This window comes from Tachyglossus aculeatus, chromosome 21 (genome assembly GCF_015852505.1).
Source record: "Tachyglossus aculeatus isolate mTacAcu1 chromosome 21, mTacAcu1.pri, whole genome shotgun sequence".
Taxonomy (NCBI): Eukaryota; Metazoa; Chordata; class Mammalia; order Monotremata; family Tachyglossidae; genus Tachyglossus; species Tachyglossus aculeatus.
This window is the reverse complement of record NC_052086.1, coordinates 39701695-39720718: the sequence shown is the minus strand read 5'-3', so window position 1 is coordinate 39720718 and position 19024 is coordinate 39701695. Positions and strand designations below refer to the sequence as shown.

Sequence of the window (19024 nt, the reverse complement as noted above, 5' to 3'; positions counted from 1 at the left end):
GAGCCCACTGTTAGGTAGGGACTGTCTCTATATGTTGCCAACTTGTAGTTCCCAAGCGCTTAGTACAGTGCTATGCACACAGCAAGTGCTCAATAAATACGATTGATTGATTGATTTGCTTGTATCCACCCCAGAGTTTAGTACAGTACCTGACATGTAGAAAATGCTTAACAAATACCAGTTATGATTAAGCGCTTATTACAGTGCTCTGCACATAGTAAGCGCTCAATAAATACGATTGATGATGATGATGATTATTATTCTAGAACCTAGGTTTCAGATGCAGCCAACCCTCTTCCTGTGCCCGTCTAACCCGATTTGCTTGTATTCCCTCCCCACCCCATCCCCAAGCATTTAGTACAGTGCCTTGCACATAGTAAGCGTTTAACAAATACCATCACATCTTCCCCAGTTTCTCCTTGGGAGCATCTCAGGGCAAGGCCTCATCTGAAAGCTTAACTAGGCCCCTGGGGAGAAATTTGGCAGAAGGAGGAGACCCAAATTCCTAAAGGACACAGCTTGAGTAACAGAGTAGCTCCGCCACTTGTCTGCTGTGTGACCTTGGGAGAAGCAGCGTGGCTTAGTAAAAAAGAGTATGGGCTTTGGAGTCAGAGGTCATGGGTTCAAATCCCGGCTCTGCCACTTGTCAGCTGTGTGACTTTGGGCAAGTCACTTCACTTCTCTGTGCCTCAGTTCCCTCATCTGTAAAATGGAGATTAAGACTGTGAGCCCCACGTGGGACAACCTGATCACGTTGTATCCCCCCAGCGCTTAGAACAGTGCTTTGAACATAGTAAGTGCTTAACGAATACCGTCATTATTATTATTAACAGAGATTGTGTCCAACCCGATTTGCTGGTATCCACCTGTCACACAGTAAGCGCTTAACAGATACCACAGTTATGATAATTACTATTATTATTATTATTATTATTATCATTAGTATCTAGACTGTGAGCCCACTGTTGGGTAGGGACCATCTCTATATGTTGCCAACTTGTACTTCCCAAGTGCTTAGTACAGTGCTCTGCACACAGGAAGTGCTCAATAAATACGGTTGATTGATTGATATCTGTAAATGGGGATTAAGACTGGGAGCCCCATGTGGGATATGGAGTGTGACCAACCTGAATTTCTTGTATCCACCTCAGAGCTTACGACAGCGCCTGACACTTTGTTAAGCGCTTAACAAATGCCATAAAAAATTAAGTCAGAAGGCTGGAGCCAGAGGCCCAGGGCTCCTGGGGTTGGAGTTAACCACTGGAAGCGTTCAATAAATACCACTGATGGATTGACTTATGCCAGGGGAGACCCAGAGCAACTTCCATTCTGTCTGCCCTTCTCAGAGGCCTTTCCACATTGCTTCAGCCTCAGCCAGGTGAAAGAAAGCAGCGGGGACCCCTTTCAGGAGAGAAGAGAGAGCCTTCTTCCCGACACACAGACGACCAGGCTCGCCGTTCAGGGGGAAGGGCCTAGCAGAAAAATCCCAGGCCTGGGAGTTGGAGGACCCAGGTTCTAATCTCCGCTCTGGTCCTCAGTTTCCTCAACTGTATAATGGGGATTAAAAACCTGTTCTCCCTCCTACTTGGACTGTGAGGTCTGTGCGGGATTGTGCTCAGCCTAATTAACTTGTACTACGTACCCCAGCCCTTAGAACAGTGTTTGACATGTAGTAAGTGCTTAATAAATACTTTAAAAAAAAAAAAGAAAGGGGCAAGGGTCAGGGTAAGGTGGGAATGGTTCTTTGCTGCCTCCCATAAACCCTGGACTGAAGCTAGAAGGAGGGAAGTTCTTAGCAAACAAATGGGTTAATCTTTACAGGATAGATGATAAGATCAGGGTATCTTGTCCCCTCAGGAAGTAGATGATAAGATCAGGGTATCTTGTCCCCTCAGGAAGTTGTGAAGGTTGAAATTACCAGCAGGTTTGACTGGGGTTTAAAGAAATTTATGGTGGAAAGTTCTTTGGTGGGTTATTACTATTCATTCAATCGTATTTAGTGAGCGCTTACTGTGTGCAGAGCAGTGCACTAAGCGCTTGAGAAGTACAAGTTGTACTACTACTACTAATATATAATAATTGTGATACTTGTTAAGCACTTACTATGTGCCAGGCACTGTTCTAAGCACTGGGTAGATGCAAGCAAATTGGGTTGGACACAGCCCCCATCCCACATGGGGCTCACAGTTGTCATCCCCATTTGACCTCTGAGGTAATTGAGGCACAGAGAAGGGAAGCGACTTGTCCAAGATCACACAGCAGACGAGCGGCTGAGCCGGGATTAGAACGCGGGTCCTTGTGACTCCCAAGCGCTCTATCCACTAGGCCACGCTGCTTCTTGATTGACTACCTCCTTCCCTTCCCCACAGCACCTGTATATATGTGTATATATTTGTACGTATTTATTACTCTATTTATTTATTTATTTTACTTGTACATATCTATTCTATTTATTTTATTTTGTTAATATGTTTTGTTGTGTTGTCTGTCTCCCCCTTCTCGACTGTGAGCCCACTGTTGAGTAGGGACCGTCTCTGTATGTTGCCAACTTGGACTTCCCAAGCACTTAGTACAGTGCTCTGCACACAGTAAGCGCTCAATAAATACGATTGATTGATTGATTGATTGATTGATTGGAAAGTTGGAGAGGTAGAATGTGAAGATGATCTGGCACCACTTGCTTTCTCCAAAGACCCTATTGCTTCAGTCAGACATCCAGTAAGCACTCAATAAATACGATTGAATGAATGAATCCCTGGGCTGGTTGGGTTATTTGTCTGATCCACTAATGGCATTCCTGGCTGTCTTAGTTTCAGGGATGGGCCTTAGTATCCCTGATATGACTGACAGACTGACTGACTGCTAGGCAACTGGTGTAACTTGACAGGAACAAGGATGCAGTTTTGTTTCAGAGCTGGTACTGTGCGATAGTGATTTTAATTAAGAACACGTTTTCCTCATAATAATAATAATAATGATGGCATTTATTAAGCGCTTACTATGTGCAAAGCTCTGTTCTAAGCGCTGGGGAGGTTACAAGGTGATCAGGTTGTCCCATAGGGGGCTCACGTTCTTAATCCCCATTTTACAGATGAGATAACTGAGGCTCAGAGAAGTTAAGTGACTTGCCCACTGACGGTTGAGAAGCAGCATGGCTCAGTGGAAAGAGCCTGGGCTTTGGAGTCAGAGGTCATGGGTTCAAATCCCGGCTCCGCCAATTGTCAGCTGTGTGACTTTGGGCAAGAATAGAACAGTGCTTTGCACATAGTAAGCGCTTAATAAATGCCATTATTAAAAATGCCATTATTAATTGGCAGAGCCAGGATTTGAGCCCATGACCTCTGACTCAAAGCCCATGCTGTTTTCCACTGAGCCATGCTGCCTCATCAAAAGCACCTCGGTGTCTTCCTCGATTTGGGTTCTCAGAGGAAAGCAAGTGACGGATAAGGGTCTTCTCTTATCCCCAAAGTCACCCCGGGAGGATCAATTGAGGGAATGATTGACAGGCTCTTCCCTTCCTCTGCAGGTAAACATGAAGAGAAACAGCAAGAAGGCGGGATTGTCTCCAAGAACTTCACAAAGAAAATCCAGTGAGTTTCCTCTCCTCTGCTTCTCTGGGGTCACTTTGGGGGGAGGCTCCTGGCCGAAGCCCCCTGGTTGAGGAGTTTGCCAGGCCCTGCGGGACTTCCCTTGTCTGAGAAGACCAGGGTTTACAAACTGGACAGCTCTTCCCCATCCCCTCAGGGGAGCTCTGCCCTTCCAGATTAAGCAGCTTCTCTTGAGGGACTAGTTAGGGAATGTTCCTCATCTGTCTGGGGTGGACACAGAGGGAGGGAAACATAAAATCCATTCTCCAACCTGAGGAGTGGATGACTGAGTCATCTGGGGGACAGATGGACTGCTGTTTTTGGTGGGGGAGGAGAGAGAGAGAAAGAGAGAAGAAGGAAATGGGGTAGGACTGGAGAAGCATACAAACTTATAAAACCTTAAAGCCCAAAGCGAACCCTTTTCCAAAAGCCGGACAGTAGAAATCCTGCTTCATTACCCACTGAGGGCTTATTATTCATAATGATAATTATAATAATAATAATGATATTTGTTAAGTGCTTACTATATGCTAAGCACTGGGGTAGGTAGATACAAGGGAATAAGGTTGGACACAGTCCCTGTCCCACATGGGGCTCACAGTCTTCATCCCCACTTTACAGATGAGGGAACTCAGGCACAGAGAAGTGAAGTGATTTGCCCAAGGTCACACAGCAGACCAGTGGCGGAGCCAAACACTGCCAAACACTACTCGATAATCATCAATCATCATCAATCGTATTTATTGAGCGCTTACTGTGTGCAGAGCACTGTACTAAGCGCTTGGGAAGTACAAGTTGGCAGCATATAGAGACAGTCCCTACCCAACAGTGGGCTCACAGTCTAAAAGGGGGAGACAGAGAACAAAACCAAACATACCAACAAAATAAAATAAATAGAATAGATATGGACAAGTAAAATAAATAAATAAAAAGAGTAATAAATATGTACAAACATATATACATATATACAGGTTTTTGGTGGGGGAGGAGAGAGAGAGAAAGAGAGAAGAAGGAAATGGGGTAGGATTGGAGGATTCAATAAGCGGGATTTGGGGGTCAACTCCGCTCTGGAAATCCAGACACACTGAGGATCAAGGAACCTGGTGTGCTCCTCTCCGTCAGGGAACTAAAATGGGAGGCAGAGTCAGGGCCAGGCCACAGACAGTCTGGCCCAGAGAGAGAGGCACAGGGAGAGAGAGAGAAAACGTTGATGAGAGAGAAAAGAGAGAGACAGAGGGAGGGGGATGGGGAGAGATAAACACCATGAGGGCCTTTTCAGCCCTTGTAAGGGCAACACAAAGAGGTTCCTGAATTGTGTTCCTGGCTCGGATGCGTCTAGGGTCAGCGGCTAGGGCAGAACGGGAGTTTTCTGCAGGGAGTGGGGGAGAGGGGTGAGGGGAGGAAATGGGGATGAGGCTAAATTGTCCCCTTGGAGTTTGTATCTGAATTCCTCTGGATTGCAGGAGACTGTAGAGAAAAGGTTTGGGGGTCCAATGTGTGAAGTTGCTGAGATTTGGGGTCCCTGTTTCAGATCTAGCCCAGAGTCCACAGATACAAATCCCAGAACCATCCCTCAGGCCCCTAAGTGCTCTGTGGGTCCTCAATTGCAACCCCCAGATGGGGCCGTAATTGGGAATTGTCCTCGTTCATTCCATCGTATTTATTGAGCTGTTACCGTGTGTAAAGCAATGTACTAAGGGCTTGGGAGAGTACAATATAACAATAAACAGACACATTCCCTGCCCACAGTGAGTTCACAGTCTGGAGGGGAGACAGCTATTACTATGCATAAATAATACATAATTATTAATAAATAATAAATAAATCATCGTGTTGCTCAGGAGCACTGCAGGGCTCAGGGATGGGCGGAGGAGTGGTCTTCCCATTCAGCTGGTCCTCTCCAATATGGCAGCTTCTCTTCTGTTGCAGAACTGGGGGTGGGGGAGCCTGGAGAAAGGAGGAAGAAGATCTAGGAGGTTGACACTGCCAGAACCCCTGGGAATCAAAGGAATTCTCCTTTCCCCTGTAGACTGTAAGGTCCTTGTGGGCAGGGGATGTGTCCGTTATGTTATTCTATTGTAATAATAATATAATATAATATAATATGATGGCATTTATTGAGCTCTTACTATGTGCGAAGCACTGTTCTAAGTGCTGGGGAGGTTACAAGGTGATCAGGTTGTCCCACGGTGGGCTCACAGTCTTAATCCCCATTTTACAGATGAGGTAACTGAGGCCAGAGAAGTTAAGTGACTTGCCCAAAGTCACACAGATGACAATTGTCAGAGCTGGGATTTGAGCCCATGACCTCTGACTCCAAAGCCCGTGCTCTTTCCACTGAGCCACGCTGCTTCTCTCTCTTGTATTCTCCCAAGCGTTTAGTTCAGTGCTCCGCACACAGAAAGCGCTCGATAAACCCCATTGATTGTTTAGTTGACTAATTATGGTATTTGTTAAGCACTTACCATGAGTCAAGCACTGTTCTAAGGGCTGGGGTAGATACCAGCTAATCAGGTTGGACATAGTCCCTGTCCCACATGGGGCTCACTGTCTTTGTCCCCATTTTACAGATGAGTTAATAATAATAACTCTGGTACTTGTTAAGCACTTACTGTGTGCCAAGCATTGTTCTAAGTGCTGGGGTAAATATAAATTAATCAGGTTGGACACAGTCCCTGTCCCACATTGGGCTCACAATCTTAATCCCCATTTTTTACAGATGAAGTAACTAAGCCAAGCTCACACAACAGAAAAGTGGTGGAGCCGGTTTTAAAACCCATGATCTTCCGACTGCCAAGCCCGTGGTCTATCCACTAGGCCATTTAGGTTGAAACCTTTGCACTGGAACAAAAATAATAATATGAGCCCATAGGGACCGTCTCTATATGTTGCTGACTTGTACTTCCCAAGCGCTTAGTACAGTGCTCTGCACACAGTAAGCGCTCAATAAATACGATTGAATGAATGAATAATAATAGTAATAATGATGATGGTATTTGTTAAGCGCTTACCACGTGCCAAGCACTATTTTAAGCTCTGCGGGGGATACAAGGTGATCAGGTTGTCCCACGTGGGGCTCACAGTCTTAATCCCTATTTTACAGGTGAGGGAACTGAGGCACAGAGAAGTTAAGTGACTTGCCCAAAGTCACACAACTGACAAGTGGCAGAGGCGGGATTAGAGCCCGCTGTTGGGTAGGGACCATCTCTAGATGTTGCCAACTTGGACTTCCCAAGCGCTTAGTACAGTACTCTGCACACAGTAAGCGCTCAATAAATACGATTGAATGAATGACCTTCTGCCTCCTAAACCCAGGCTCTTTCTACTAAGCCATGCTGCTTCTCACAACAAAGTCCCCAAGAAACGGAGTGGGAATGAAAAGGAGGCAGACAGGGAGATAAATCAATAGAGCACAGCACTGGGGTGAATATGAGCAAATCAATCAATCAATCAATCAATCGTATATAGGGTTGAGCAAATAGGGTTGAACACAGTCCCTGTCCCACGTGGAGCTCACCGGCTCAATCAAGCTCTTATATGTGCCAAACGCTGTACTAAGCCTTGGCGTCGATACAAGCAAATCAGATTCGACACAGTCCCTGTCCCACTTGGGGCTCACCGTGGGACAACCTGATCAACTTGTAACCTCCCCAGTGATTAGAACAGTGCTTTGCACATAGTAAGCGCTTAATAAATGCCACCCCCAAAAAAATCCTCATTTTCCGCATGAGAAAATTGAGGCTCAGAGAAGCGACGTGGTTTGCCCAGGGTCACACAGCAAAGTGGCAGAGCGGGAATAGGGACCGTCTCTATATCATCATCAATCGTATTTATTAAGCGCTTACTATGTGCAGAGCACTGTACTAAGCGCTTGGGAAGTACAAATTGGCAACATATAGAGACAGTCCCTACCCAACAGTGGGCTCACAGTCTAAAAGGGGGAGACAGAGAACAAAACCAAACATACTAACACAATAAAATAAATAGAATAGATATGTACAAATAAAATAAATAAATAGAGTAAAAAATATGTACAAACATATATACATGTGCTGTGGGGAAGGGAAGGAGGTAAGATGGGGAGGATGGAGAGGGGGACGAGGGGGAGAGGAAGGAAGGGGCTCAGTCTGGGAAGGCCTCCTGGAAGAGGTGAGCTCTCAGCAGGGCCTTGAAGGGAGGAAGAGAGCTATCTTGGCGGATGGGCAGAGGGAGGGCATTCCAGGCCCGGGGGATGATGTGGGCCGGGGGTCGATGGCGGGACAGGCGAGAGCGAGGTACGGTGAGGAGATCAGCGGTGGAGGAGCAGAGGGTGCGGACTGGGCTGTAGAAGGAGAGAAGGGAGGTGAGGTAGGAGGGGGCGAGGTGATGGACAGCCTTGAAGCCCAGGGTGAGGAGTTTCTGCCTGATGCGCAGATTGATTGGTAGCCACTGGAGATTTTTGAGGAGGGGAGTGATATGCCCAGAGCGTTTCTGGACAAAGATAATCCGGGCAGCAGCATGAAGTATGGATTGAAGTGGAGAGAGACACGAGGATGGGAGATCAGAGAGAAGGCTGATGCAGTAGTCCAGACGGGGTAGGATGAGAGCTTGAATGAGCAGGGTAGCGGTTGGGATGGAGAGGAAAGGGTGGATCTTGGCAATGTTGTGGAGCTGAGACCGGCAGGTTTTGGTCACAGCTTGGATGTGAGGGGTGAATGAGAGAGCGGAGTCGAGGATGACACCAAGGTTGCGGGCTTGTGAGACGGGAAGGATGGTAGTGCCGTCAACAGAGATGGGAAAGTCAGGGAGAGGGCAAGGTTTGGGAGGGAAGACAAGGAGTTCAGTCTTCGACATGTTGAGCTTTAGGTGGCGGGCAGACATCCAAATTGAGATGTCCTGAAGGCAGGAGGAGATGCGAGCCTGGAGAGAGGGAGAGAGAGCAGGGGCAGAGATGTAGATCTGGGTGTCATCAGCGTAGAATGTTGCCAACTTGTTCTTCCCAAGCGCTTAGTACAGTGAACTGCACACAGTAAGCGCTCAATAAATACGATTGAATGAATGAATTAGAACCCAAGACCTTCTGACTCACAGGCCCGGCCTCTAGCCACTATACTGTGCTGCTTCCTCCTCCTCCCCACCTCCTCTCCCTCCCCATCCCTCCCCCCCGCCTTACCTCCTTCCCCTCCCCACAGCACCTGTATATATGTTTGTACAGATTTATTACTCTATTTATTTTACTTGTACATATTTACTATTCTATTTATTTTATTTTGCTAATATGTTTTGTTTTCTTGTCCATCTCCCCCTTCTAGACTGTGAGCCCGCTGTTGGGTAGGGACCGTCTCTAGATGTTGCCAGCTTGGACTTCCCAAGCACTTAGTCCAGTGCTCTGCACCCAGTGAGCGCTCAATAAATACGATCGAATGGATGAATGCTTCCCAGGATCCTTTTAACTCTGAGTTTCTCCTGCCAGGCTTCCCGCCGAGGTGGATCCAGTGACGGTGTTTGCCAGCCTATCCCCGGAGGGGCTGCTGATCATCGAAGCCCCCCAGGTGCCACCCTATTACCAGTTCGGAGATGGCGTCTTCGGTGGCGAACTTCCAGTCGGAGGCCAAGAAACCACCTGTGCCTGAACCGCTCCCATCCTGACTGCCCCCTCTCCCACCCTCCCTGCCTCTCCACCCCCTCAATCCCCCCTCCCTGGGCAAGTTCCAATTCCAGCCAGGATCACAGAAGCTTAAAGGAAGTCAATGCGGAATGTGGGATCTTTTCTTTCCAAACCTGAGAGGGAGCGGGGAGGATCCCTTCTTCCACTCCCCCCGCCTCCCCGTCACATCCTTCAATAATAACGATAATAATAAGAATAATTGTGGTATTTGTTAAGCGCTTACTATGTGCCAGACACTGTGCTAAGCCTTGGTGTGGATACAAGCGAATCGGATTGGACACTGTCCCTGTCCCACGTGGGGCTCACCGTGTCAATCCTCATTTTACAGATGTGGGAACTGAGGCCCAGAGAATAATCATCATCATCATCATCATCATCATCAATCATATTTATTGAGCGCTTACTGTGTGCAGAGCACTGTACTAAGCGCTTGGGAAGTACAAGTTGGCAACATATAGAGACAGTCCCTACCCAACAGTGGGCTCACAGTCTAAAAGGGGGAGAGAATAATAATAACAATGGAATTTATTAGGCGCTTACTATGTGCAAAGCACTGTTCTAAGCTCTGGGGAGGTTACAAGGTGATCAGGTTGTCCAGCGGGGGTGCTCACAGTCTTCATCCCCATTTTACAGATGAGGGAACTGAGGCCCAGAGAATAATAATAATAATAATAATAATGGCATTTATTAAGTGCTTACTATGTGCAAAGCACTGTTCTAAGCGCTGGGGAGGTTACAAGGTGATCAGGTTATCCAGCGGGGGGGGCTCACAGTCTTCATCCCCGTTTTACAGATGAGGGAACTGAGGCCCAGAGAAGTGAAGTGACTTGCCTGTGGTCACACAGCGGACATGGAGCGGAGCCGGGGTTAGGACCCATTCCCTTCCGACTCCAAGGCCTGGGCTCCATCCATTACGCTTCTCTTTTACCTCAGGGGACGGTCAAGGAAATGAGGTCTCTCGCTTCTTTCTGTGGGTCTCTCAGGGGAGAGAAAGTCTCCCAGTTCTAGGCTACCCAACATAGCAGGACAAACCCACCCCCCACAATTTCCAGGGCAAAAATTGAACTGGAAAATAGCGCTCCAGTGACAACCCCTAGTTGCCACACGCCTCTTTCTGCCCCTGCTTCTCTCCCTCAGTGGCATCCTTCAGCACCCCTAAAGTCTCCTGAAGGGCAGATAAGTTCCGATTCTTCCCATCGGGATATCAAACGCAGCAGAGAGAGTACCAGCCTCTGAAAGTAGGGGTATCAAGCCACCGGGCCGGGCTTTTAGCCTTCTTTGGAAAATCTCGGCTGACCTCCGCTCACGGATTCTCCCGTCCCTACTTTTCTCCCCACCCCTCCTTTTCCAAATCTGGATTGTCACGGAAGCGGTCGCTTCTCCCCCGTGTAGACCCCATAGCGTGGAGGCTGGCTGGAGGACAGAACCAGGGGCCTCGAGCCATCGGAAAATGATGGGAAGGGGCTGTCTGTCGTTGGGGAGCTGTTGAGTTTTGTTGTGTTGTGTTGTGTTGTGTTGTGCCTACTGTGCTCTGATTTGAAGAAGGAAAAACTTGTTGAATAATACAACGAGGTCACGTTCTTAGCCTTTGGGCTCTTCTTTCGGGGTGTGTTTGCCTGCTGGGTGAGAAGGAGGTGTGGATACTGAAATGAGGGTGGAAAGAGAGGGGTGGTTCATTCGTTCAGATTTATTGAGCGCTTACTGTGTGCAGAGCACTTTACTAAGTGCTTGGGAGAGTACTATACAACAATAAACAATCACTTTTCCTGCCCACAATGAGCTTACAGTCTAGAGTCTTCTCTACAGTCTACAGTCTGTAGAGAAGCTGTTGTTTTGGCCTTGGGCAAGTCACAACTCCTGGGCTTCAGTTCTTCATCTGTAAAATGGGGATTAAATCCCTGTTCTTTCTCCCCATTAGACATGAAGACCAATAATAATAATAATAATAATAATGGCATTTATTAAGCGCTTACTATGTGCAAAGCACTGTTCTAAGCGCTGGGGAGGTTACAAGGTGATCAGGTTGACCCACGGGAGGCTCACAGTCTTAATCTGTGATTAAGACAAATAGATTAAGATTAAGATAAGGGATTAAGACTGTGAGCCCCGCGTGGGGCAACCTGATCACCTTGCAACCTCCCCAGCGCTTAAAACAGTGCTTTGCACATAGTAAGTGCTCAACAAATACCATTAATCTTATTATTATTAAACCCCATTTTACAGATGAGGTAACTGGGGCACAGAGAAGATAAGTGACTTGCCTAAAGTCACACAGCTGACGGTTGGCAGAGCGGAGATTTGAACCCATGACCTCTGACTCCAAAGCCCTTGCTCTTTCCATTGAGCCACATTGCTTCTCAAGGACAAGTACATGTGAGACAAGGACTGTGCCTGATCTTTCATTTATTCAGTTGTATTTATTGAGCGCTTCCTGTGAGCAGAACACCGTACTAAGATCTTGGGAGAGTACAACTGAATAATAGACACATGCCCTATGCACGATGACCTTACAGTCTAGAATTTACAGTCTAGAAGTGAATCAGGTTGGACACAGTCCCCAGTCTTCATCCCCATTTTACGGATGAGGTAACGGAGGCCCAGAGAAGTAAAGTGACCTGCCCATGGTCATGCAGCAGACAAGTCATGGGGCTGGGGTTGGATCCTAGGTCTTCCTGACTCCAAGATCTGGGCTGTATTCACTAGGCCGCGATCCCCCCATGATGAGCCATGCGCAAGGGTCCAGCTGGTTCCCACGGGGGTGGTCCCTGTCCCTCATCTCCATGGGACCCACCCACCCTCCTCCACACCTGAGGGTCAGAAATTCTCCCCTCCCTTACCCTCCCGTGGTGTCCCACAGTACACTGCCCTACTGCTCTCTGGAGTCTTCTGTGGTGGACAGACCAGTCCCCTGCCCCCACGGATGGATCGAGAGGGCTCGATTTGACCTTGGAGGAAAGACACAAATGGCTATTGCTCAAAATGGATTCATTCATTCAATCGTATTTATTGAGCACTTACTGTGTGCAGAGCACTGTACTAAGCCCTTGGGAAGTCCAAGTTGGCAACATATAGAGACTTTCCCTACCCAACAGTGGGCTCACAGTCTAGAAGGGGGAGACAGAGAACAAAACAAAACATATTAACAAAGTAAAATAAATATAATAAATATGTACAAATAAAATAAATAAAATAAATAAATGGATTCTGGGAATTAGTGACAGCAACTCTTTGTCTGTCTCCCTCTCTCTGCCTCTCACCCCCTCTCTTTCCTTTCCTCTGTCTCATTCTCTCTGACTCTGTTTCTGCCTGTTTCTGTCTCTCTGCCTCTCTCTTGCCTCTCTCCTCTCTGTGCCTCTGTTCTTCTCTGTCTTTCTGACATTCATTCAGTCGTATTTATTGAGCGCTTACTGTGTGCAGAGCACCGTACTAAGTGCTTGGAAAGTACAAGTTGGCACCATATAGAGACGGTCCCTACCCAACAGTGGGCTCACAGTCTAGAAGGGGGAGACAGACAACAAAAGAATCCCTTCCCTGTCTGCCTCTGAGTCATACTCTCTCCTCTCTGCCCCTCTGCTCCTCTTTGTCTCCATGACTCCTTTCTCTCTCTGCCTCTCTCGATCTCTCTGACTCCTCTCTCTGCCTCTCTACTCCTCTCTGTGTCTCTGTCTCCTTTCTCTGTCTCTTCCTCTGCCTCTCTCAGTCTCTCTGACTCTCTCTTCTCCCTCTCTGCCTTCTGTCTCTCTGCCTCCTTTTTCTGTTTCTGCCTCTCTTGGTCTCTCTGCCTCCTTCCTCTCTGCCTCTCTCCTCCTCTCTGTCTCTGCCTTCTTTCCCTAGCTCTGCTTCTCTCAGTCTCTCTGCCGCTCTCCGCTCTCTGCCTCTCCTGCTCTCTGTCTCTGCCTCCTTTTTCTGTCTCTGCCTCTCTCAGTCTCCAGTCTCTCTCCTCTCCCTGCCTCTCCTGTTCTCTGTCCCTGCTTTCTTTCTCTGATTCTGCCTCTCTCAGTCTTTCTGCCTCTCTCTTCCTCTCTGTCTCTGCCTCTGCCTCTCTCAGTTTCTCTGAGTCTCTCCTCTCCCTCCTTTCTGTCTTGCTGCCTCCTTTTTCTGTTTCTGTCTCTCTCAGTCTCTGTGCCTCCTTCCTTTCTGCCTCTCTCCTCCTTTCCGTCTCCTTTCTCTATCTCTGCTTCTCTCAGTCTCTCTGTCTCTCTCCGCTCTCTGCCTCTCCTGTTCTCTGTCTCTGCCTCCTTTTTCTGTTTCTGCCTCTCTCAGTCTCTCTCCTCTCCCTGCCTCTCCTGTTCTGTCTCTGCTTCCTTTCTCTGACTCTGCCTCTCTCAATCTTTCTTCCCCTCTCCTCCTCTCTGTCTTTGCCTCTGCCTCTCTCAGTCTCTCTGACTCTCTCCTCTCCCTCTCTCCTTTCTGTCTCGCTGCCTCCTTTTTCTGTTTCTGCCTCTCTGTCTCTCTGCCTCTCTCTTCCTCTCTGTCTCCTTTCCCTATCTCTACTTCTCTCGGTCTCTCTGCCTCTCCTGCTCTCTGTCTCTTCCTCCTTTTTCTGTCTCTGTCTCTCAATCTCTCCTCTCTCTGCCTCTTCTACTCTCTGTCTCTGCTTCCTTTCTGTCTCTGCCTCCTTTTTCTGTCTCTGTCTCTCAATCTCTCCTCTCTTTGCCTCTTCTGCTCTCTGTCTCTGCTTCCTTTCTGTCTCTGCCTCCTTTTTCTGTCTCTGTCTCTCTCAATCTCTCCTCTCTCTGCCTCTTCTGCTCTCTGTTTCTGCTTCCTTTCTCTGTCTCTGCCTCTCAGTCTTTCTGCCCCATCTCCTCCTCTCTGAGCCTCTTCTTCTCCCAGGCTCTCTGTTTCTCTCCTCTCCCTCTCTCCTTTCTGTTTCTCTGCTTCCTTTTTCTGTTTCTGCCTCCTTCCTCTCCCTGCCTCTCTTCACTGTCTCACCTTCTTTCTCTGTCTCTGCCTCTCTCTGCTCTCTGCCTCTCCTTCTCTGTCTTTCTGACTGCTTTCTCTGCCTCTCTCAGTCTCTGCCTCATTCTCTCTCTCGTTCTCCTCCCTCCCAGCATCCCTCATGCCCCTCCCTACTAAGTGCATCTTCAGCTCTGCACCACAATGCAAAAATCAATAGTCTCCCAGCGTGAGCCCAGCCAGCATCTCTCCCACACTAGAAAACTTGTCCCATTTAACCTTCAGCTCTCCCACAGATGCTGACATTGGCATTCGCCAGAAGGCTCACAGCGCCAACCCCTACATCCCCTCCAAACCACACTCCCTCAGGACCCAGCCCTTCCCTCCCACCCCCACGATCCTGCAAGTTCCTGCAGAGAAAATCCATCTAATAGTAATTGTGGTATCTGTTAAGTGCTCACTATGTGCCAGGCCCCCTACTAAGTGCTGGGGTAGATACAAGATAATAATAATAATAATAATAATAATAATGGTATTTGTTAAGCACTTACTATGTGCAAAGCACTGTTCTAAGCGCTGAGGGTGATACAAGGTAATCAGGTTGTCCCACGGGGGGCTCACAGTCTTAATCCCCATTTTACAGATGAGGGAACTGAGGTTCAGAGAAGTTAAGTGATTTGCCCAAGGTCACACAGCAGACATGTGGCCGAGTCGGGATTCAAACCCATGACCTCTGACTCCAAAGCCCATGCGCTTTCCACTGAGCCATGCTGCTTCTCTAAGATATTTGGGTTAGATACGATCCCTGTCCCACATGGGGCTCACAAAACTCCCATTTTACAGATGAGATAACTGAGGCCCAGGGAAGTGAAGTGACTGGCCCGAGGTCACCCAGCAGACGAGTGGCGGAACTGGGATGAGAAGCCAGGTCATTCATTCAATCGTATTTATTGAGCACTTACTGTGTTCCGAGCACTGTACTAAGCGCTTGGGAGGTTTAAGTTGGCAACATATAGAGACGATCCCTACTCAACAACGGGCTCACAGACTAGAAGGGGGAGACAGACAACAAAACAACATGTAGACAGGTGTCAAGTCGTCAGAACAAATGGAAATAAAGCTAGATGCACATCATTAACAAAATAAATAGAATAAATAGAATAGTACTCCCAGAAGTCACCTGGAGCCGTGCCTCTGACACTTTCCCCTCAGTCTAGACTGGGGAGCGTGACAAATCCCTCACTATGGGGGTGTCAGGGTGCCCCCACTATGCCACCCCTCCCAAGTCCTGGCCTGGCCTGACGTCAAGCCCCTGGTCATTCCCAAATCCTTCCTAAATAATAATAATAATTATTGTTATGTATTTAAGCGCTTACTGTGTGCCAGGCTCTGTATTCATTCATTCATTCATTCAATCATATTTATTAATAATATAATAATAATGGCATTTATTAAGCACTTACTATGTGCAAAGCACTGTTCTAAGCGCTGGGGAGGTTACAAGGTGATTAGGTTGTCCCACGGAGGGAGTCCCAGTCTTAATCCCCATTTAACAGATGAGGTAACTGAGGCCCAGAGAAGTTAAGTGATTTGCCCAAAGTCACACAGCTGACAATTGGTGGAGCTGAGATTTGAACCCATGACCTCTGACTCCAGAGCCCGTGCTCTTTCCACTGAGCCATGCTGATTTATTGAGTGCAGAGCACTGTACTAAGCGCTTGGGCAAGTCGGCAACATATAGAGACGGTCCCTACCCAACAACGGGCTCACAGTCTGGAAGGGGGAGACAGACAACAAAACAAAGCATGTAGACGGGTGTCAAAATCGTCAGAACAAATCAAATTAAAGCTAGATGCACATCATTAACAAAAAGAATAGTAAATATGGACAAGTAAAATAAATCGAGTAATAAATCTGTACAAATATATACAAGTGCTGTGGGGAGGGGAAGGAGGTAGGGTCGGGGGGATGGGGAGGAGGAGAGGAAAAAGGGGGCTTAGTGTGGGAAGGCCTCCTGGAGGAGGTGAGCTCTCAGTAGGGTTTTGAAGGGAGGAAGAGAGCTAGTTTGGCGGATGTGTGGAGGGAGGGCATTCCGGGCCAGGGGAAGGATGTGGGCCGGGGGTCGATGGCGGGACGGGCGAGAACAAGGTACAGTGAGGCGGCGGCAGAGGAGCGGAGGGTGAGGGCTTGGCTGGAGAAGGACAGAAGGGAGGTGAGGTAGGAGGGGGCGAGGGGATGGACAGCCTGGAAGCCGAGAGTGAGGAGTCTTTGCTTGATTCGTACATTGACAGGCAACCACTGGAGATTTTTGAGGAGGGGACTGACGTGCCCAGAGTGTTTCAGAACAAAGATAATCCGGGCAGCAGAGTGAAGTATAGATACTAGGCCATGCTGCTTCTCTAGTGAGAAGCAGCATGGCATAGTGGACAGAGCCTGGGCCTGGGAATCGGAAGGTCATGGGCTCTAATCCCGGCTCCGCCACTGGTCTGCTGTGTGACTTTGAGCAAGTCACTTCTCTTGGCCTCAGTGACCTCATCTGTCAAATTGGGATTTGAGACCGTGAGCCCCATGTGGGACAGGGAATGTGTACATCCTGATTAGCTTGTATCTACCCCAGAGCTTAGAATGGTGCTTGGCTGATAGTAATAATAATAATAATTATTATTATAATGGCACTTATTAAGTGCTTACTATGTGCAAAGCACTGTTCATTCATTCAATTGTATTTATTGAGCACTTACTGTGTGCAGAGCACTTTACTAAGTGCTTGGGGAGTACAAGTTGGCAACATATAGAGACGGTCCCTACCCAACAACGGGCTCGCAGTCTACATGCTGGGGAAGTTACAAGGTGATCAAGTTGTTACACGGGGGGCTCACAGTCTTAATCCCCACTTCACTTCTCTGTGCCTCAGTTACCTCATCTATAAAAGGGAGATAAGGCCATGAGCCCCATGTGGCACACGGGCTGTGTCCAACCTGATTAATGTGTAATAATAATAATAACTGTGGTATTTGTTAAGCACTTACTGTGTGCCAGGCACTGTAATAATAATAATGATGGTATTTGTTCAGCGCTTACTATGTGCCTAGCCCTGTTCTAAGTGCTGAGGTAGATACAAGGTAATCAGGTTGTCCCACATGGGGCTCACAGTCTTATTCCCCATTTTACAGATGAGGTAACTGAGGCACAGAGAAGTGAAGTGACTTGCCCAAGGTCATACAGCAGACAAGTGGCAGAGCTGGGATTAGAACTCAAGACCTCTGACTCCCAAGCCCGGGCTCTTTCCAGTAAGCCACACTGATGTACTAAGGTCAGGGTTGGATACAAGGAAATCGGGTTGGACACAGTCCCTGCCCCACATGGGGCTCACAGTCTTAATCCCCATTTTACAGATGAGGTCACTGAGGCCCAGGGAAGTGAAATGACTTGCCCGAGGCCACACAGCAGACAAGTGATTAATAATAATGATGGCATTTGTTAAGTGCTTACTATGTGCAAAGCACTGTTCTAAGCACTGGGGGGGATAGTGATCAGGTTGTCCCACGTGGGGCTCCCAGTCTTCATCCCCATTTTACAGATGAGGTAACTGAGGCTCAGAGAAGAGAAGTGACTTGCCCAAAGTCACACAGCAGACACGTGGCAGAGCCGGGATTCACCATGCACCTGCCCCACCGTTTAGTACAGTGCCTGGCACCTAGTTAGCGCTTAAGAAAAACAGCGTGGCTCATTGGAAAGAGTCCGGGCTTTGGAGTCAGAGGTCATGGGTTCAAATCCTGACTCCGCCAATTGTCAGCTGTGTGATTTTGGACAAGTCACTTGACTTCTCTGTGCCTCAGTTCCCTCATCTGGAAAATGGAGACTAAGACTGTGAGCCCCACATGGGGCCACCTGATCACCTTGTATCCTCCCCAGCACTTAGAACAGTGCTTTGCACATAATAAGCACTTAACAAATGCCATTATTATTATTATTATTAAAAACCAGGAAAAAGGACTTGAAAGAATTCCAGTCATGGGGACCCACCGGCTACCCGGAGTGAACTCTGATTTCATTCATTCAATTGTATTTATTGAGCGCTTACTGTGTGCAGAGCATTGGACTAAGCACTTGGGAAGTCCTAATCGACAACAGGTAGAGATGGTCCCTACCCAACAGCGGGCTCACGGTCTAGAAGGGGGAGACAGCCCGTCCCAAGGCCTGCAGGCCAGAGGCTCATGCGATGAGGTTCTTCATCATGATGAGGTTCCCCAGATAATCATGATTATGCTACTTTTTAGTGCTTACTATGTGCAAAGCACTGTTCTAGGCGCCGAGATAGATACAACTCAATCAGGTTGGACACGGTCCCTGTCCCACATGGGGCTCGTAGTCTGCATCCCCATTTTCCAGATGAGGTAACTGAGGCCCAGAGAAGTGAAGTGACTTGCCTGAGGTCACCCAGCAGACAAGTGGTGGAGCCGGGATTAGAACCCATGACCTTCTGACTCCCAGATGGCTCTCCACCACAAGTCCTGGTCCTCTCAAAGACCCCTCTTTCCCCCCTCCTCTATCCCTCCAGCTTCACAGGCATGGTCCGTAACTAATCTCCAGTGGCTACCAATCAACCTACGCATCAGGCAAAAACTCCTCACCCTCGGCTTCAAGGCTGTCCATCCATCCCCTCGCCCCCTCCTCCCTCACCTCCCTTCTCTCCTTCTCCAGCCCAGCCCGCACCCTCCGCTCCTCTGCCGCTAATCTCCTCACCGGGCCTCATTCTCGCCTGTCCTGCCATCGACCCCTGGCCCACATCATCCTCCTGGGCCGGAATTCCCTCCCTCCCAAAATCCGCCAAGCTAGCTCTCTTCCTCCCTTCAAAGCCCTACTGAGAGCTCACCTCCTCCAGGAGGCCTTC

General features: G+C 48.3%; 1 protein-coding gene across 1 annotated transcript in view; it reads left to right on the top strand.

Moving 5' to 3' along the window:
• HSPB8 (heat shock protein family B (small) member 8) overlaps positions 1-9433 on the top strand; it is a 32247-nt gene extending 22814 nt beyond the window's left edge. Inside the window, exons 2-3 of the mRNA XM_038763226.1 lie at positions 3527-3590; positions 9040-9433. Of these exons, the coding sequence (XP_038619154.1) occupies positions 3527-3590; positions 9040-9199 (224 nt within the window). The 3' untranslated portion in view covers positions 9200-9433. The remainder of the gene's footprint in view (positions 1-3526; positions 3591-9039) is intronic.
• Positions 9434-19024: the final 9591 nt, after the last annotated feature.